The sequence below is a fragment of the Amborella trichopoda genome, chromosome 6, assembly GCF_054954075.1.
Source record: "Amborella trichopoda isolate Santa Cruz 75 chromosome 6, AtrichopodaSantaCruz75HAP2 v2.0, whole genome shotgun sequence".
Taxonomy (NCBI): domain Eukaryota; kingdom Viridiplantae; phylum Streptophyta; class Magnoliopsida; order Amborellales; family Amborellaceae; genus Amborella; species Amborella trichopoda.
The window spans coordinates 15,826,516-15,848,039 of record NC_142341.1 but is presented as its reverse complement, the minus strand read 5'-3'; the positions used below and the strand labels follow the sequence as shown (position 1 = coordinate 15,848,039).

At 34.1% G+C, this 21,524-nt stretch overlaps 1 protein-coding gene and 1 long non-coding RNA gene across 2 annotated transcripts; both read left to right on the top strand.

Moving 5' to 3' along the window:
- The first annotated feature begins 5,802 nt into the window (after nt 1-5,802).
- On the top strand, nt 5,803-8,830 carry LOC148781628 (uncharacterized). Its single transcript, XR_016058082.1, has 2 exons — nt 5,803-6,802; nt 6,977-8,830. It is a non-coding gene; the product is annotated as an uncharacterized LOC148781628 (long non-coding RNA).
- Nucleotides 8,831-11,324: 2,494 nt separating this feature from the next.
- On the top strand, nt 11,325-15,904 carry HOG1 (S-adenosyl-L-homocysteine hydrolase). The gene is made up of 3 exons (XM_006848455.4): nt 11,325-12,084; nt 14,173-14,709; nt 15,444-15,904. Exons 1-3 carry the CDS (start codon nt 11,374-11,376, stop codon nt 15,651-15,653), a joined length of 1,458 nt encoding a protein of 485 aa, XP_006848518.1. The 5' UTR covers nt 11,325-11,373; the 3' UTR covers nt 15,654-15,904.
- The last annotated feature ends 5,620 nt before the right edge of the window (nt 15,905-21,524 follow it).

The following is a 21,524-nucleotide window of genomic DNA, read 5'->3' as shown; positions in this document are numbered from 1 at the left end:
CTATGGAGATCGAAAATATATTTGATCCCACGCTCCGAGAACATCCAAGTGCCCTTTGCAAATCACATTTGCAAACTTGCAAACCCTCTAAATTTGTATCTCGTCCAAGTTGCAAAACATGCAAATCCAAGAGGCAAGATACAATTAATGGGATGTAAGATGCAAGATGATTGTTGTCCCTCCAAGATGCAAGCTGCAAGATGCAACAATAACAGCACGCCAACAGCAAGATGAAATCAGCGGGATATAAGATGTAGAAATATGGAACAACAACAACAAAATGAAATCAATGGATGAAGTGTGCAAGCAAGATACAAAGGGATAGTCTACCTCCGTTAAAGAAAAAAAAAATCTCCAAGATCAAGAGATATGAAGAAACCACTAATGAGCCATGGATCACTATTTGACAGATCGGCGTGTATTGATCGCATGTAGAATTTGCAATAATAGAAAATAAAAATCAACACAACATATATGTAGTTCGGCAATGGTGCCTACGTTCATGGAGGGTAAACCAGTATCTCATACATAGGGATTACTCTGGTTTACTAGAGATTTATAGAGTTATAACTCTTGTCTTATAAGAAACAAATCACATTACAATAGTAATCCCATAAAATAGGAAACTCGACAAACTCAATATAGGAAACTCAATATTTGGTTCCTATCAATGTCAACATAGAGAATGAGCGAGAGTAGAGAATGAGAAAAAAAAATAAAGGATGAGAAATAAAAAATGAAGGATGAGTAAAGAAAAATGGAGAGAAAACATTATTGGTATTCTACTTGAAGTGTTTGGTAACGATAATTATGGGACGTTTGAATTTTGAAAAGTGTTCTTTAGATGCACAACTTTTCATCTAGGGGTGTTTTTTGTTTGCATTTTGCATTTTAAATATTCACACCTTTTGAAAAGAGTTCTCTATTTCTATTTAGAGAAAGATTTATTTTTAGGAATCCATTTAGAGGTGTCTATGTCTATTTACAGAGAGATTTTTTAGGAAATCATTCTACCTTTCACTTATTTTTCTTTCTCCCCCTCCGTCACGTTTTTCTGTCTATGTCATCTCTCTTTTTCTCATTTACTTTCCTATTTTTTTTCTTCTAAAATATCTCTCATATTTATCTTTTTTGACTTTCATGTTCCTTTCACTATCTCTCTCACATATTTCTCTCTTTATATTATATCTCTCAACTTTCTCATTTAATAGGTACAAAATGGTAGTGATTAACTATCTCTCATATATTTCTCTCTTTATATCATATCTCTCAACTTTCTTATTCAATAAGAGTACAAAATCGCAGCGATTAACGATTTGAGGAAATGATGTTTATTTTTTGCTGGCATAGCAAGGAGATGCAACACTTTATTTTCTTATTTTCTCACTTTCTTCACACAATACCCACCCTTAATACCTATATAAAGTGCCCTACATTATGTCTAGGAAACTCACACATTTTCAAAAGAGTTCTCTATATTTATCTCTAGGCATAGAAACTCACACCTTTTCAAAAGAATTCTCTATCTAGACGTATTTTTTCTCCTCACCTCTATCTCACATGTTTCTTGCTACTACGTCATCTCTCTCTCTTTATCATTTACTTTCCCACTTTTTCTCCCCTAAATTATCTCACATTTATCTTTCATAAATCTCATATTCATTTCAAAAGAGTTGTCTATCTCTAGGCATAAAAACTCACACCCTTTCAAAAGAATTCTCTATCTCTATTTAGGGAGAGATTTTTTAGAAAATCATTTTATCTCTAGGTATTTTTCTCTTCCCCTCTATCTCACATGTTTCTTTCTACTATGTCATCTCTCTCTTTCTCATTTACTTTCCTATTTTTTCTCACCTAAATTATCTTTCATATTAGTAAATCTCATAGTCCTTTCACTATATTTCATGTATTTATTTGTATATCATATCTCTCAACCTTTTTATTCAACTGTTACAAAATAGCAGCGATTGGTTTTTTAAGAAATTTCTTTTTTGGGTTTTGGTGAAGAGATTAAAACGGTTTGAGGAGTGCTATTTATTTAAAAAAAAGTCATTTGCCCTACATTATCTCTAGGCATAGCCACTTTTCAAAATAGTTCCTCTCTATCTCTAAGCATAGAAACTCAAATTTTTAAAAGACTTCTCCATCTATATCTAGAGAGAGATGTTTTAGAAAACTATTTTATCTCTACTATGTCATCTCTCTTTCTCATTTACTTTCTTACTTTTTCTTCCCTAAATTATCCCTCACATTTATCTTTTGTAAATCTTTTTTATTCAATTGGTACAAAATAGTAGCGATTATTTTTCTTAAGAAAAATGTTTTTTTTGGGGGGGTTTGGTGAAGAGATTAAACGACTTGAGGAAATGATGTTTATTTAAGAAAATATTTTTTTTTGAGGATTTGGTGAAGAGATTCAACGGTTTGAGTAAATGATGTTTATTCTTCTTTGGGATGTCATAGAGATGCAAACTTTTGTTTTCGTTTTCGTTTTTTGTATATCTATGTAGTTATCTTGATTTTTTCACACAATGCCCACCCTTAACACCAATTTAAAATTAATTACCCTACATTATCTCTAGCATAAGGTCTTTTTTTATTTATTTTTACTCTTGTCCACCCCTTAACCTTCTCTTAATGTGTAGTAGTAGATCTCTCTGCCTTTAAATGGGCATGACGGTAGTTATCTGACCTATTTTAAATACCTACATTTAAAAACCAATAAGTGCGCATTAAATACTTGATATAAGGATAAAATATCTTATACTTCAAGGCGAGATAATAATACAATCAAGTTAGATAAATGAAGCATTTAAATGAATAAGACTTCAAATTTATTCCAAGAAAGAAGTCATGTGATATAAAGATAAAGTTGAATTATAAAGCCATAGAAGAAGCCATTCAGATAAATTATAAAGTCATTAGAAGAAGCCATTTATATCAATTACTAGTTAACCTTTAAGAAAAAGAAGAAGACGTTAACTTCTATATTTTAAGCCAGAAGAAGCCTGCTTATTTTTATGACACATGTCATGCCCGTCTTTCTTTACCATGGGTTGTTATGAATTTGTACCGATTATTTTGACACATGTCCTCTCTCGAAATTTGAAAAGATGTAACTTCCTAAAAATCTCTCATTTTTCTCTTACAAATCATCTCCCTCTCTCTTTACAATTGATAGGTATTAATATCTACTAATTATTTTGATACTACAACTCTTTAGAAATCGTTCATTTTTCTCTCACATATCTCTCTTATCTCTCTTCTTAAAAAAAATTCTCTTAATATCTCTCATTATCATTTTTTTAACATTTTTCGGGTTTCAAGTTTTTCTCTCTCAATATTTGAAAAGATACAACTTCTTAAAACTCTCTTATCTCTATTGTCATGCACCCCTCCTATCTCTCTCTTAAATGTTATTTTTTTTATCTTGCTCTTAAAATCTCTCCCTATCATTTTTTTGCTCTTTTGAACTTCAAATTTATCTCTCTTAAATTTAAAAAAGATGCAACCCCTAAAAATTCTCCCATCCCTCGTGTCACACACTTGAGTTCCAAACTTCTCTCTTAAATTTTAAAAAGGTGCGACTACAAAAAAATTCTCTCATCCCTCGGGTTTCACTCCCGCTCTAAAACCATAGCCACTAGTACATTATTAATGGAAGGTTTCGAAAGGTTATCTACTTTGTCAAAAAAAATTAGAAAATAGTGTTGGGCTCAAGATGTTAAGGAGCAATGGGGGGGGCTTGTGAAGAAAACCGAAGGTGCAAGAGAGAAGAAGAAGAAGATGGACATTACTGTTAAAAAAACTAAGAGTTGCTAGCTAGAAACAAGAGAGAGAAGAAACTAAGCACGAGGTATATAAAGAAGTAACAAAAAAAATCTTAAAAACATATAAGAAATCAAAATTCTATTTTCCAAAAAATATTTCTAATTTGGAATCACATGTTTTTAATATGACATACCTTGGAATAACATGCTTTTTGTTACTATAAGCGTTTTTACTAAAAGTTGAAGATAATTTTGTTTAGCGAACAAAGCTTGGTAATTACAATGGAGAATAAAATATATTAGAGCATTGGAAGATACTAAAGAAGTATATTGATTTTAGGTACTTTTATTTTATACAATATTAGTTAATATTTTTAAATTTAAATAAAACAATAATATTTGAAGACTAAAATATATTTATCATTGAAAAAATTTCAATAAAACATGGTCTTAGAGAGAGAATTTAATGTATTTATCTTCAAAATTGAATATTTTACTAATTAATAATAAATGTGATAGTAAATATTACTTTTAATATATTATTAATTAATACAAATCCATTTGACATACATTTAAATAATAAAGATGATTTAAATAAATAATTTAAATTATATAAATAAAACTAATAGAGAAATTTATGTAAGGTCTTACTAATGCTAATATCTCATATATTAGTTTAAGACATTAGGTCCTATTAATATCTATATCTAATATACTAGTCAATTAAGGCATACTCAAGAAGCATTAACCTTATTATAAATAAATGAGTTATAAGAATTTATATATATTGATCAATATCTAAATTTAAGAATAAAATATGGGAGAGAGATTTAAGGAAAAAGAGATTATAGGAGAGATAAGAAAAGAGTGAGTGAGGGAGAGATTTAGGAGTGAGGGGTGAGATTAACACATTTCTTTTCTTAACTAGTATTTCATATTAAAATAAGACATGGGAAATACTAACTTGAGTGAGAGGGATAATTATCATAAATAAAAAGAAAATTACGTAAATATCTGTTTTAGTTTCCGTTATTACCAAAATAAAAAATATTTTTTACTATTATTGATATGTCCATTTTCTGAGTTTCATAACATTTTGTTTTCTAAAAAGACGAAACTACTCATTTTCGGTTTTTCAAAAATACAAATCAAGCCAATTTCATTTTGAAAAACAGAAAATTTTAATTTTGGATTCTTCAAGAATTGAAACTTTTTTCTCTATTGTGGGTCATCTGCATATTCTCTTTCTACCTCTCTCTCTCTCCATTTTTTTGACAAGTCTCTCTCTACATTACATAGGTAAAAACAAATTTTTTTTGACTCTCTCCCCTCTTCACTCACCATCATTTTTTTTAGGTAAGTTTCACCCCAACGTCTTGAGAGAGGAATTCGGTTTAGTTTGGATATTCTCATAGCTTGAAGAGCTTTCAATTAACTAGAGATCTCTTCTTGAAGGTAGGGCATCATAGGCGGGGTCGTCATCAACACATCAAAGCTTTCCTTTTTTTGTAGGTTTTTTAGGTCTTCAAAGTCTTAGCACTCAGAGAGAGCAAGGACTTACAATTTTAGCGAAATATTTTTAGGTTTCTTATTAAAGAAGAACAATGATCCTATAGGACCCTCCCTCACCATGTGTGTAGGACCTCAAAGGATTATTATTAAAGTTGATACAAACATCTAAAAAAATTATCACATAAGTGTGGGACTTGATTTTTTTACACATCCTTGTCAAATTTAGTGGTGATTCATTTAAGTCCTAAGTATAGGTGGATGAAGGTCTTATAGGATGATTTCTCATTAAAGAAATGTCATGTAATTATCATTAAAGAAATGTCATGTAATTAGCCAAAAAAATGACAGAAAATCCAAAAAAACAAAAAGACACAAAATTACTCTATGGAAAATGGAAGAAATCCAACTAAACGAGAGAGAGAGAGAACTGCCTCTTGGAAGCTACGAGGAAATTCAAAGAAACACGAGGAGAGAGAAAACCACCCCATGTAAATGGGTTCAAATTCAAAGAAAAAAAAATATAGAGAAAACTGCCCCTTGAGAACTGCAAGAAAATGCGAAGAAACAAGAAAACTAACAGAACTAGTAGAGAGAGAAAACCATCCTGTGAAATTGAGTGAAGAGAGAGAAAACCATCTCATGAGAGAACCTCCAACAAATTAGAGGCAGAATACAGAGAAACCACAACAAACTACCTGAAGAAAACCTCCAAAGAAACATGAACAAAGAGAGAAACAATCGAAGAACCATTAAAAGACAAATATGAGAGTTTATTTCAGAGAGAGACCTCAACAAATCAGTCATGGAAGGCAAGGTGCAAGAGAACAGCAGGGACATTGGATCGGTTCCGAGCGCAGCTTGAGGGCATGAATTCTTGTAGTAGTCATAGCTCAACATAGATTCCTCCCTCATACTTTCTCTCCTGAAATTTTGTGATTCTATGAGAGGTTGTTTTGTTGATGAAGGTTTTCAGAAGGGTTAAGTTTCTATGTAAGTTTTTTAGGTTTTTCTAGAGAGAGAGAGGGTGGGAGAGGGTATTGGAGAAAGCTCATGTCTAAAATCTTTACGTTATAGAGAAAGAGGGGGAGAGAGAGAGTTTAGGTTTTCCTTTTAGAGAGAGAGAGAGGAGTTTGTAGATCGAGGTTTTGTGGTGGCTATTAGCACATAGAAAGATAGGGAAGAGCTTAAAGGAAAAAGACAAGGTAAAACGTGGGGTGAAAAGTGTAAACAGTTAACAGAAACCGTTTATTCATGTATAAATCCGCCATTGTAAATCAAATTTACAAGATAATAGAAACAACATCTTCTCACATGGTATCAGAATCAAGTTCTCTGCTCTCAGTCTCTCTTGTTCCGAAGGTGCTCTGCAACGGTTCGCACCTTGTTCCAAAGGTCTCTCTTGTTCTGAAGGTGCCCTGCAACGGTTCGCACCTTGCTCCGAAGGTCTCTCTTGTTCCGAAGGTCCATGGTTATTGCCTGTGTGTGATCTGCTTCTCTCTCTGATTTCTCGGTCTTCCTAGGTTCGGACTCCTCCCTCTTATCTCTGCAATCTCCCTCTCTCTCCACCCAGCCTGATTTGTTGTTTGCAACTAATCTACATGGGTTGGATTCCTCTTCCTCATCTCTGATTATGTCAAGGAGGGTCTTGCTCGTCTCTAAAGATTCATTGGTGGTTTTGTTGAATTGAAGAACAGATCCAAGAGTGGTTCGACTTTGGGTCATTAGGCTAGAAGAGGTGTTTTGGATTTCACGGTTAGTGTTGTTGGGACTCTTGAGCAGCAGCTCTGAGGAGTTCTCGAAGGTGCAGCAATTGCAGAACCGAGAGTTGATCGGAGCGAGTGAGCCTCTGTCTTTGCTGCTCTTCCATCCTCAGAAACTTCTTTGGCTTCAAGTTATTTTTCTTCTCCTAGGGATTATAGGACTACAACAGTTTCAGAGGTGAGGCACGATCCTCCGTCTAGAAAATCTCTCTCACATCTCTCTGCCCCTAAATCTCTCTCTCGGTCTCATCTTTCCCAAACCTCCTCTTACTTCTTTCTCTACTTTCCTTCCTCTCTCTCTCTCTCTCTCTCTCTCTTATTTGTCTCTCTACTTCCCTTCCTCTCACTCTCTCCTAATATGCGAGGCCACAAAAGGCCTGCACTGGATCTGATGAAACCCTAACCCAAATGCGAGTTCCCAAAACCCCTAATTCATACATTATCCTCTTAAACCCTCTATGTCTTTCTTTCTCTTTAACTTTTACAGGCTTCAATGCAGTTGAATAACGTCTCTCATCCTACCACGAATTCCCTTACTCTGGTTCCCCAATTCTCTCTCTCAAGTTTTTGAAATGTAGGGTATCGTTTTACAAATTAAAAACCCAAAGCAAAACCGAAAAGTTTTCTCTACAAATCAGAAAGGAAAAAAAAAAAAAAAGGTGGGTTGACCTTGTCGTTCATTGTGCCTTTGTTGACCATTATCCTACATTTTAATTCTTGCTTGTTCAAATTGAAAAATCCAAATCCTTTTGCCCATTAACCTCAATGGAAATAACTTCGTTTCCATTGAGCTGAACCGCGTCTTTCCATATCACTGCACCACCTTTCAAAGTTCGCCAACCATCAATCTTGCACTGTCTTTCACCATTTTGATAAATCGCACCATTATTTTGCGTCGCCCGATTCTACCCTATCCATATTTCCACATTGTTTCGTTTCTCTTATCCATTTTTCTGTCGAGTTGTGTTTCGATTATTTGATCTGTATTGGATCTTATTATTCTTTTTAAGGTTGATGATCAAGTTTTCCACTACTTGATCATATTCGATGATTGAGTTTTTTGTTACTCAATCCTATTGGAAGGTAGAGTTTTCCGTTTTATCGAGTTTTCATTACTCGATACCAGTTGTTCTAAAGGCCTATTTGTCTGTTGTTGATCGTTACTCGATCCTGTTTATTCATGAGGCCATATGTTGTTCTTGAGGCTTGTCGATCCACCACTGCAATTTTGTGTTTGTTGTTCAAGCAATCTAAGCGTGGAGACCACTACTTCTAACAGTCACACCTTACACCTGAAGATCAAACTTACTTCTTTTACGCCACTTATTGTTCAAACTTGAGCCGCTTTGTGTCAAATCATCTCGAGTTTGAGGGGGAATGTGAACGGGTATAGAAACCGCGAACCGTTATTGATACTGTATGTACAAATCCGCCATTGTAAATCAAATTCAACATCTTCTCACAATAAGAATGGTATAGAGTGAGAGTGTTTAAAAACAAACAAAATAATTAGGTTGTTCAAAAGCAGAATTTAAAAACATAATCAATTTTTTAACTTGATTAATCAAAATTTTAACTTGATTAGTTGATAGAGAGAGAGAGGGGTAAAGAAAGATAACGAGAGAGAAAAAAACAATTTTGGTTCTTGTAAAACCAAAAATTTAAAATTTTTGGTTCTTGGACAATCGAAATTGGTTTGATTTATATCAGTAATAACGGAAAATATTTGGTATTTTGGTAATAACAGAAACTAAAACATATCTTTGCGTAATTTTCTCTAAATAAAAATATGCATATTTTTTATTAGGCTGGGAGCTTTTTGCTACGCATGGGAAATAATGACTTGAATGTGAGAGAGATGCATTTTCAATAGGTCATGTTTTTCTTATTGCGGTAACTTAAGAAGTATAAAATTTATTTAAAAAGTATGAAAGAAAGAAACAATTTAGATATACTATATGTCATAAAAAAATATTAAATACGACCAAAAGATTTTCAATGTTATTTTAAATACAAGAATCAAGAGGGACATAGTGCAAATGAAAAATAGTAAGAAAGAGATACAACATATCAATTATGAATAATTTTTAATAATTTAAAATTCATAATTAAAAATAAAAGATAATTTTTAATAATTTAAAAATCAAAATTAGAAAATAAAAGATAATTTTTAATAATTTAAAAATAAAAGATAATTTTTAATAATTTAAAATTCATAATTAGAAAATAAAAGATAGTTTGTTCCTATTATTGATATTGATATTAATATTAATATCAACAGCTGCTTCCGAAATGACTTACTACAAGAACAACTATAACTACCATTGTTTTTGTTGTTGTTATTATTACCATTATTGTTATTATTATTATTCTTTATTTTATTGAATCACTTTATTATTATTTATTTTAATTATATATAACTTATTTATTTATGTTACTCTTTCTTGTCGCTTTCTCTTTCTATTTTTCAAATGGATTACGTCTCTTTTGTCTCTCTATTGGGGAGTAATATTTTTATTTTATAATTTATTTTTTTATATTATTAAGTAAGGCCTATTGATCATGAATGCGAAAGAAAAATGGTTATTTTTTCTTTTTTATATTATATGATCTGATTTATTTTCATCTCAATTTTTCCTTTTGTATGTATTTTAATTATAATTTTTATATTTTAAATTTTTTACGACTATTTGAACATTAAATTGCCTTTGTAACTATAATATTATATTTTTAGCAAAAACTATGTGATAAAGTATATATAAGAATTACTTATTTTATTGGGAGATACTTGATTAATCTTATTTTTTTAATTATGAATTTTGATCCCATCTCTTTTAGCTTTCTCTCACTATTTTTTATTGCCTATATCAATCTTGATTCCACTATTTAAAATAACATTTAAAATTTTTGTTCTCCCTATAATTGTATTTTATCACAAATAATATATCAGAATTATAATGGAAATTTGAGTTTCAAAATCAACAAGGTTTTTAAAAAAATGATAATTATTTCATAAAGTTATTCAGCTGTGAAGATAAATTCAATGATCTCTAAGACCATATTTTATTGAAAATATTTTCAATGATAAATATAGTTTAGTGATTAATATTAAATATCATGTGCAACACACGTCCATATTACTAGTTCATATCGATACTAGTGCAATTTATTTCAACAAAAAACTTATCCCCAATAATACTTGTATTATATATGTAAGGACTCGGTTACCAAGCCCGCACATGTACAAATGCCGGCTTGGCAATAAATATATTTTTTAAATATAATTTGATTCATTTTTTTAGAGAATATTAAATATAATTGGATCCTAATTCTTAGAGAATATATAATCTTTAACATGGAGATCATAAATATGGAAAAAATGAATAAGATTTGAAAACTTGAAATAATAATTATATTAAAAAAACATATGAACAGTAGTTACAATTGTTTTTGGATGGATTCCCTATTTATATCCATATTTAAGGTGGATGCTTTATACTTCTGAACCACATCTTGTACAAATACAGTCGGCATGAAACAATTGTTCTATTTACAATATTTATAAATAATGATAAAATCATGAAACATTTGGCAGTTGCCCAAATTATTTTATACTCTTAGAGAAATAAGGAAAAAAGCGTATACAACATCATTTAAAACTTGACAAGATATCGATGTGGATGAGAATCAATTAGGATAAAAAAAAGGTTTTTTTGGATGGTATTGGTCTCAACCCAGAGCTCTTGAACCCAGTCATAAATATTTTTTCTTTTTGTTAATTTTATTGAATATTTTTTAAATCTGCTCTATATCCCACAATATAAATTTTTATTTTAAATTTTTTTATTTTATTATTCATTACTTTTTTTAAATCATCAATTTAGACTTATCTAGACCTGTCTAACAAACTTGAGACGAACCTCATTCGGATCACCGACATAAAATGAAGGAGGTGCTGGAAATACATTTCCCAAAACAATCAAGAAAAAGAAAAGCTGGGAGACGTAGATGGGACACCAATCTCCCAAAAACATCAAGAAAAAGAAAAGCTAGATGGGACACCAATCCTCCCTTTTCCCCTTTCACACGCGTCTGTCGTCGCGGATCCGACGACCCTGTTTACCAGATCCACTTGCAATGGACGGCTGCAGCGAGATGAGAAAAATCCTTCTTTTACTCTTCACCCTCCCAAACCCTAACCTCCATTTTTTAAGCTCACTCAGATCCCAACAACCCCACCTCTCTCTCTATTTAACCCCCTTCTCGCCCAATCTCCCACTCTACACCCCTTCTCCTCTCTGCGTTTTGTGAGCCATTTCCGATCACTGAAAATGGCTTTGCTTGTGGAGAAAACGGTCTCCGGCCGCGAATACAAGGTGAAGGACATGTCTCAGGCAGATTTTGGTCGCCTGGAGATCGAGCTTGCCGAGGTCGAGATGCCAGGCCTCATGGCCTGCCGTACCGAGTTCGGCCCGTCCCAGCCCTTCAAGGGTGCCCGCATCACCGGCTCCCTTCACATGACCATCCAAACCGCGGTGCTGATCGAGACCCTCACTGCCCTTGGCGCTGAGGTCCGCTGGTGCTCCTGCAACATTTTCTCGACGCAGGACCATGCTGCTGCTGCCATTGCACGCGACAGTGCGGCAGTTTTTGCCTGGAAGGGTGAAACTCTTCAGGAGTACTGGTGGTGCACTGAGCGCGCCTTGGACTGGGGTCCTGGCGGAGGACCGGATTTGATTGTGGATGATGGCGGTGATGCGACTCTGTTGATTCATGAAGGGGTGAAGGCTGAGGAGGAGTTTGAAAAGTCCGGGAAGCTGCCTGACCCGGCCTCGACCACCAACCCTGAATTTCAGATTGTTTTGGGGATTATTAAGGATGGGTTGAAGGCAGATCCCAAGAAGTACCACAAAATGAAGGATAGGCTTGTCGGAGTGTCGGAGGAGACCACGACTGGGGTGAAGAGGCTCTACCAGATGCATGCCAATGGGACTTTGTTGTTCTCGGCAATCAATGTCAATGACTCTGTCACCAAGAGCAAGGTGATCTACTTTATTCTTTCTACTTCAGTTTGCTCTTCTCTAATTACATTCTTCCTAGATTTAGTGAGATTCACCGATCATTTTAGGGTTTGATCAATTTTTTTTTCCATTTTACTGTCTCCCTTATTGAGAGATCTGTTTTTACATTTCTCTCTCTCTCTCTGCCCTGCCCTGTTATAGTGAGATCAAGTTTTCTCTTTTCTCTGTACTTATACCCATTTTATGCGGTAGATTGTGGTTTGTATGTGCTTTTAGGATTGTGTATGAATGTGCTTGTTTTATTAGAATCTGACTGGATCTGGTGGTTGATTCTGAATCTGGATCTTATTTTGCTGGACCTGGGTTTTATTTTTGTATTTCTTTTTTGAAAATTTATCTTTCTCTGAAGGTCTTTCATGGCATCCTAAGTGTTTTTTCCCTGGTTTTCCACATAGTGTTTTTAAGGATCTGAGTGGATCTGTATTATTATCAGCTTACACAGAACTGGATCTCTATTCAATTTGGCCATTAGGCTGCGACAGGTGATCTGTGAGCTGATATGCTGGATTTGATTTATAGCAGTCTGGATCAGCTGATTCTGGCATAACAGGCAAAATCTGAGTTTTGTTTGGAACTTTGACCATCCTGGCGAAACCGGTTCTTAGAGGAGTAAGTTCATGTAGTGAGTTGCTCATTAGACTCAGGCTTGATATTTTTGAATTAATTTCAGTCAAGAGATTGAAAATCTGGATCTGTTTTATGGTTGGATAGGATGGATCTAATTCTCTGTTATCTAATTGTGACTAAGATCAACAACAATTTGTCCAGTAGCTTTGTTGAATTTGTGGTGACTGTTGTGTTTGATTTTTAAGTTTTAGTTTGCACTTGTTGTTAAAAGTCTAGGTTCTGGACTATGGATGGGGGATCAAATGGGAAATAATCCCGGATTGATTTGGTTGTACTGGACTCATCAATGAAGATTCTAATCCAGAGGTGAAGATTTTCTTTGTTAGATTCTGGAGATCAGATACCCTGTTGCTTCCATGTGAGATTCAGAGAATGCTTTATTAGATGATTCACCCAAAAAAATAAAAAAAAAAAGCTTCATTAGATGTAAGCTACTATGATTCATTTCTGTAACTAAAGGTGGTATGACCCTATTTGAGGAAAATTGTGTCTGCTATCTACTTCCATACGAGTACCGGGCATGTCTATATGACTGGATCTGAGATTTTTAATAGTCTCTTACTTGGGCTGCACTTATTTCTATTGGATCTCGTACTTCTGTTGTAAAGCTAGTTTTCACTTTTCTTCTCATCCTTAAAGTTGAGTTACACTTTAAAGTAGATTAGGAATTCTTTTATTTTTTCGGTTATTTCAGAAAACTATGGAAACTGGTTGGAATTATTTTATATTTTTCTCTTTCATGTGAGAATTGGGTTTTTCTACTTGCTAAGAAGTCATTGTAGATCACAATATTGAGATGGTTGAGATTGAGTTTTGGTAGAGGACATGGTTACTATGAGTCTTAGGACTCATATGTAGATATGCACCCCCTCCTTTTGAGTTATTTTTATGATGGATTTTGGATCTAATCTTCTAGAGATCTAAGATATCTAACATGGAGATCATTAATATGTTAAAAATCAATAAATTTCAAGAGCTAAAAATGATCAATTTTTGGAGAAATATTTTTGAACCATAAGATTTTATTTTTTCAGGAGGGACTGCCACTGCACATCCATCTTAAAGATGGATGTCTGATTAATTCTTTTCCTTTGGTGATTACTTGGTGAAATATCCAATTCTGTCACCTTTCTAAATTCTTATCATCGCCTTCCGGATTCCTTAGGAATGTATTCCGTAGTCAGTATAAGTAGATGGACATTTGTATTAGGATGGTTCTTCCTAGTGAAAGACAGGAGCCTTTTTTATGCAATCTAAACGATGTTTCCCTCTGAAATTAGTTGCCCTGTATCTTAACGACATATATTGACTCGCCCTTTCCTTCTTTGCATCCTGTTTTTATTTCTCTCATCGTTCTTTTCGAAATGTTCTTTGACCAAAGATATAAGTTGATTGACACCTTTTGTGACAATTATGGTACAGTTTGACAACCTCTACGGGTGCAGACACTCTCTCCCTGATGGCCTGATGAGGGCCACTGATGTCATGATTGCTGGCAAGGTTGCGGTTGTGTGTGGGTACGGAGATGTGGGCAAGGGCTGTGCCTCGGCCCTCAAGCAGGCTGGTGCCCGTGTCATTGTGACTGAGATCGACCCCATCTGTGCCCTACAAGCCCTCATGGAAGGCATCCCTGTTCTAACCCTTGAGGATGTAGTCTCAGAGGCTGACATCTTCGTGACCGCCACCGGTAACAAGGACATCATCATGGTTGACCACATGAGGAAGATGAAGAACAATGCCATTGTTTGCAACATTGGTCACTTTGACAATGAGATTGACATGCAGGGGTTGGAGACCTACCCTGGTGTGAAGCGCAACACCATCAAGCCCCAGACTGACCGATGGGTCTTCCCTGAGACCAACAGCGGTATTATTGTGTTGGCTGAGGGCCGTCTCATGAACCTTGGGTGTGCTACTGGGCATCCCAGCTTTGTTATGTCTTGCTCCTTCACTAACCAGGTAAAAAATCTAACATGTTAGGAGTTGCTTTAGCAACTAGCAAATCTTTTCTTTACTTTCAATGTCCTGTATAATGCAGGAATTTTTCTTTTCTTTTTCTTTCTCTCTTCTTTCATTTTCTTTTGGGAAATGAAGCTTTGGTGAAAGGTAAATATGGGTTTCTAGGAAAATATGAACTTTACCTTCATGAACTGAAATAGCGGTTATAAGAAATATTAGTTTATTGAAAATAATCTAAATAATTAAGTTCGATATATTTTCTATATTTTTTATTTCTTGGTTTACACTTGTAATAGTCTCAGTTCCTGGGTTTGCCCAGATAAAAAATCAACACTCTGAAAATTTGGCACTAACTTCCCCATGATATCCACGGAAGTAACCGACATTGTGAGCATTAGCTTACCTTGTGAACAAATTTTTCCATAGGCAAATTATACTTTTAATAAATCGATGTGTATTGTGTAGGGTACTCGAACATCTCTCTCCATTATGGGCTACCTCTATCATTGTTTTTGCAGAAAGTCCATGTTTGGTTAAGATGACTATTCATGCCGTCTGATTATCTCTACATGTTTTGATGCTTTCCATTTTTGCCGTGTTTTATGTTTACATGTTTTGATGCTTTCCATTTTTGCTGAGTTTATGTGGCCCTCACCATTATTTTTGAGTGGTGGCTGATGTTCCCGTGTTTGGAAATCCTCTCAAACCGTTGTTTGGCTTCAAATATGTAATAGGTAATTGCTCAACTTGAGCTATGGAAGGAGAAGGGAACTGGCAAGTACCAGAAGCAAGTGTACGTGCTGCCGAAGCACCTGGACGAGAAGGTGGCTTCCCTGCACCTTGGCAAGCTTGGTGCTCACCTCACCAAGCTCTCTCCGGATCAGGCCGAGTATATCAATGTTCCCATTGAGGGTCCCTACAAACCACCACAATATAGGTACTGAGATTGGCAGGAGGAGCTACTAGTTGCCCTGTCATGTGCGCTTTCTTCTTCCTTTTTTTTTTTTTGGCATTTTTGCTTTGCTATATTTGGAGAGTTGGAGACGGTGGTATGAAAAGACATTCCCAATTGGAGAAGAGAGGGTGTTGTTGGTACCAATAAGTATGTGTGGGCTGAAGATGATGGTGTATCTTGCCGGTGGATTGTTTTGTAGCAACATCTATTTTTAATCGATGGGAAATGTTGAGAGATTAATTTAGTGGTTGTTTGTGTTGATTTCCCCTCTCATAAATGTCATCGCTCCTTACCTTTGTAGGTCATAACAATTAGGGAAAAGTACACATATCCGTTATATTTGGCGTTATTACGGATGTACCGAATAGTTTTTATTATTACCTCTCCAATTCTACTCTTCATAACACATTTAACAAAAAAATGATTTTACTTTTTTTCTGGTGTTGAACAAACTAATTGAAGGGTTTTTCGGATGTTCAACATCCGAAAGTAACTTGAAAGTTTAACGTTCACATTCTTATTTTCGGTTGTTCGAAAATAGCTCGAAACTTTTTAGAATTTTGTGGTCATATTTTCGGATATTGAATATTCGAATATGTGACATTTTTCGGATGTTGAATATTCGAAAATGGTTTCGGATATTGGATGTCCAACATTTGAAACCATTTTCAAAATTTAAGTATTCCATAAGGTTTTTTGAATTTTACAGTGTTGAATATTCGAAAATGTCAGCATTTGAAACTATTTTAGAAATTTGTCAACATCCGAAACCGTTTTCGAAAGTTAAGAATTTCATAAGGTTTTTGGAATTTCGTAGTGTTGAAAATTCGAAAATGTCATATTTTTAGATGTTGAACAAATGAAAATGGGAATGTAAACATAAAACTTTCGAGTTATTTTCGGATGTTGAATATTCTAAAAACTCTTCAATTTGGTTGTTTAACATTTGAAAAAGAGTTGTTAAAGTCGTTTTTTTTTAAAATTATCTTATAAAAGGTAAAAAAACATAATGGACAGACATGTAATAACGAAAATTATTTGGTACATTCGTAATAATATAAAATATAACGGATATATACTATTTTGTACAATTGTAATAATACAAAGTATAACGGATGTGTATGTAATTTTTTTAAAAAATTATTTATTTGAAACATTTATAATAAAGCAAAGTATACCGGATATGTATGTAATTTTGTTTAAAAATTATCATTTGGAAATGTAAATAAACAAACGAGATACCTGAAAAATCCAATCATCTAGTTTTTTCTCTTAGGATTTTGTTTTTAACATCTGTCCAGCCTTTGAACCAGATCATCATATTTTTAACCTCCCTTTGATGGGATCTCTCCGACCTAAAGGTAAAAGTGAGGAGAGTTTCGATATATGAGTGGGGAAACAGGACTAGTTTAGGGGGTTGCTTTACGACAGTTAGTTTGCTGGATGATTTTCTCTCTTTAGAAGTATTGTTACTTTTCATCTGAACTTCTCTTTCTAAAATTCAGAAGTCACTTGTGCTAAAAATACCCATATCTTCTGTAATTTCATAATCGAGTTGGGGTTTCTCATAGGAAATCATTTTCACATCAATGACGATCTTTCCATGTGGAGAAAGAAAATTAGAGAATGGGTTTTGGGGAGAGATAAGAAAGTTTGAAAAAATGGGTTATTAGAAAGATAATGGGCTCTTAGAGAGAGAGAGAGGCAGGCGTTGGGGTGAGAAACCTTGTTTTCAAAGATAGAAAGTAAATGGATTTTTATAGAGAGAGAGTGAGGGGGATGGATTGTTACCCACCCCTCTTCCTAATACTTCTTATTTCTCAATGTTATTTTTGGCTTTCAAATTTTTCAAAACAAAATTTTAGTGTACTTTTTTAAAGAATTATTTTTTTTAGCTTACAAATAAATAACAATTGAAGAGAAATTAAAAAAACTAAAAAGAAAAAAAATTAAGGCTTCAAATTGGGTTGGGCTTATATTTGGGCCAGCCCAAGCCCAGTCCAAAACAAGCCCAGACCAAAACAAACTTCCCAGGCCATAACGAAACAGCTTTTGGGCCTGGCCAAACAATCATGATTTCATGCTAGGTAGAAATCTCTAGGTTTTGCCAGGCCAGGACCGGCCCAAATCCGGCCCGTTGGCTGGCTTAATAGAGAGAGGGAGATCGGGAGAGTGCCATTCCCATTTTATTTGCGTTTGTGTCCCTAGAGATCTTTATTTATTTTCTTTTGGAACATTACGTGAATTGGACTGCTCTAGAAAATCTTTACACATGTTTGAGAGAATTTGATCGGTAATTGGCCATTTGGAAGATCGAGATCGGTGGATCGGCCTAGCTTTATATATTTTTAAAAAATATTATAAATATTTTTATTTGGGTTTTTATGAAAAGAATAAGAGCAATGTATTATGGATTTTCATTATCTTACAAAAGAGAGTGAATATTGAGATGTCGTCTTTTGTTTGAATACCATGAACATTTGGATTGTGCTCTGGCTATTTTTCGGTTATTGCTTCATGGGGTTTTTCTCTCTTTCTAGAGATGATGGGGGAGAAAGTGTGGTTCCGAGGCCTAGGGGTGACAATGAATTAGGACTTGACCCGGGAGCCGATAATCAGACCCCAGTCGGGTATGGTCCGAAAATTGTACCAGACGGTTTGGGTCCGGGTCCAAATCTTGGACCCGAACACTATTTGGGTTTGGGTTGATGTAGATTCAACCCGAATAGTGTTAATATTTAAATAATATTTAACATATAATATTTTAATAACATTTTAAAAATATTATGTTTAGTTAATATTTAGATAATAACATTTAAATAATATATGTTCATATTTAATATAGTATTTAAGTGGGTATTAGTTCTTTGCTCTTATTTTTATGTATTTGATGATGTTTTGTAATGTAATAAGAGAGAAATTGATGGTTTGAGGTGGGTATATGATATTTGCTTTTTTGGATCTGTTTTTTTATGAAGTAGGTAGGTGTTCTTAATGTGATGAGAGAAAACTTGGGGCTTCCAGATGAGTCTTCGATTCTAGTCCTAGTTTTAAGGATCAAAGCATTTTTTTTTCATCTTTGTCATGGAACTATCTTACTTGCTACCATTTTCGTTAATTTTTTTGTATTTATTTTAGCTTGATCTTTTCTGCTCTTGAAGTGGTGGATTAAAATGCAGCCAAATAAATTAGTATTTTCTTATATTTTAAGTTGTTAATAAACACCCTTTTTTCTTTTGCTTTTTAGATTTTTGATTTGATAATTGTCGGGAACCTACACTAACTCGATCATCCTTTGTTGCGGTCAATCCTCTACCACAACAAATCGAATACCTCAAAACCAATTGGCCTATCATTGGCAAATTGATTCCAAGTAATTTATACACCTAAGAACTATATGCCTATTAAATTTGATAAGAAAAAAGGGGAAATGAATAGAAGCAAAAAATAGGAAATGCAATGATATAACCGCACATTACAAATCATAATCCAATCATCGTAAACATAAAAATATATGTGGCTCACGAAAATCGGGCTACATCCACGGTCAACCAGTAAAAATTGATTCACTATTAATGGAAGACTTACAAGTTTCGTGAATATATAGAGAATATCTTACAGTAGTGGAGAAAAGCTAAACATGAATTTTTCATACTACAAAAAAACTATTAATCAACTCCTTTATTGTCTTCAACCAACTCCATCGCTATAAAGAAATGTGGATGAAATTCGGCCAAATGCATTTTGTGTAAAATCCCAATTTCTATTTCTTCCAAAACTTTATTTTCTCTCTCTCAAGAGCTTGTTTCACAAATAACACACCCACTTTTCTTTCTCTAAATGGGTATAAAGTCTCTACCAAAAGGGCTTTTCACAATGACCATAAATGCTCTTGTGATGAGAGAAATACCATAGGTTTAGTTCTATGTGCTTTTGCATCATCATCCCAACAATCTTTACCTTGATAGAAAATCATATCCTTCCTTTACTATCCATATTTGATTATTCCTTTCTTGAAGAACTTAGAGAATTTTGTCAATGTCAAAACCTCTATACCCCAATAACTATCGCGAGTTTGTCTTGCTCATCTTGCTTTGTACTTGTATTTCTCATGTAAATTCTACCTTCGTCGTTCTCATTCTTGAGATTTTAAGGCCATGCTACCCCTTCACATGCTTTGGATGCAACCCTTCTTGAACACCTATAAGCACAACTAGTGATTAATTTTTTGTCATCGAGATCCCTTGTATAAGTCTCTCCCACAAAACTTTGCATAGCTTTAAATATACTTTTATATGTACAAAATTTAAAGCTTAAAAAATTGAGTAGATCAATGAAAAATTGAAAATAAAAATTGGAAGTCCAAAAATGCGTTACAAGATGCACTATTTTCAAAACTTGAAATCCAGTTTTTTCTCATTTCTATGCATCTTGATGTTGAGATGATCAATTTGAGGATACTTGGGCATCAAAACAACCTCTTCTAGTAAACTTTTTGTGGTGGGCTCTAATTTGATTGTTTAGAGGCTCGGCTCTATGTAAACTTTTTCCTTCTTAAAATTTATAGTACCCATTTCCTGTCATTCCAATATTTTATTCATATACTAAACAGAAGGCATATTCCTATACTAAACACAAGTCAATTAAGGAAGCTTTAAATAAATTAAATAATAAATTTTATACAAACCATGACAATGATCAAAATCAACACTAGATTTGTATATAATAATCTTATCACATAGGCCCTTCACTAAATTTTAAGCATGGGTTTGAAGGAAAAATATAAAGTCCTTCCTCAATCTCATCATGTGATAGTCATCGGTCTTTTTACCTTGCTGAATATCCTTACAAAGGCCCTTTAATTTTTTGACCTAGCTGAATATCCTTACGATGACTTTGCTTAATTCCACCAAGATCTTCTATTGCCAAACCATGTACCTCTTGTCACAACCAAATTTACCCTTTTTCGCACAATTTTATAACACAAGTTTTTTTCCTCGACTTCCTTCATCACAACTAGAGCCCCTTTTGTAATTTTAAGAATTCTAACTTGCTTGATAAATCTCTAACTTTTTACATCTAGAGAGAGAAGAAAGTGAAATGAAACTCTTCTTTAAATCCGACACATGCATTATATTTTCAAGTATCCGAACCATCCTATCATACACCATATATGAATAGTGAAAGAAAGACCTATGTAATCTTATGCCAGGGAAATACAAATTTTTTTTTTTAATGATAATGACCCCTTATAATTTTGGCAACAAAATCACTCACAGGTGGTCTTATTACAAACAATAGAAATTCCAAAAATAAATAACACATCAATAAAATAAATCTCAACTACTTGATGCCATTCATACAACCTAATTTTGTGCTTGAGAATATAAAAATAAAAGAACAAAAAATTAAAAGAAAAGATACTGGAGATTACCCCAACCGGGCTTTTTACACCTCACACTGAGTCACCACATCCAATGGCGAGGGATCAGCGGTCCAACTTCAATCTCGAACCGGAAAAGTTAATTTCGACCAAACCAGGTAACCACCCTTAAATCTCTACAAAACCCTAACTCCAAAATAATTAGGCTCAAATCCTAATTTTTCCCAACCCTTAGATTAGATCATGAGAGAGAGAGAGAGAGAGAGAGAGAGAGTCTCTATGTTGGGGCGTGTCCCCTAGGGTCCTTTTTAGAAGAGAGAGAGTAGAGAGAGAAAATAAGAGAGTAGACAGAGGGGCCTGACCCCTAGGGAAGAGAGAGAGAGTTTATGGGGGAGAGAGAGGTGTGTTGAGATGGGGGAGAGCACCTCTATTTATAATGAAATTTAAGTCTAGGGTTTTTTTAGGGTTTCCTATAGT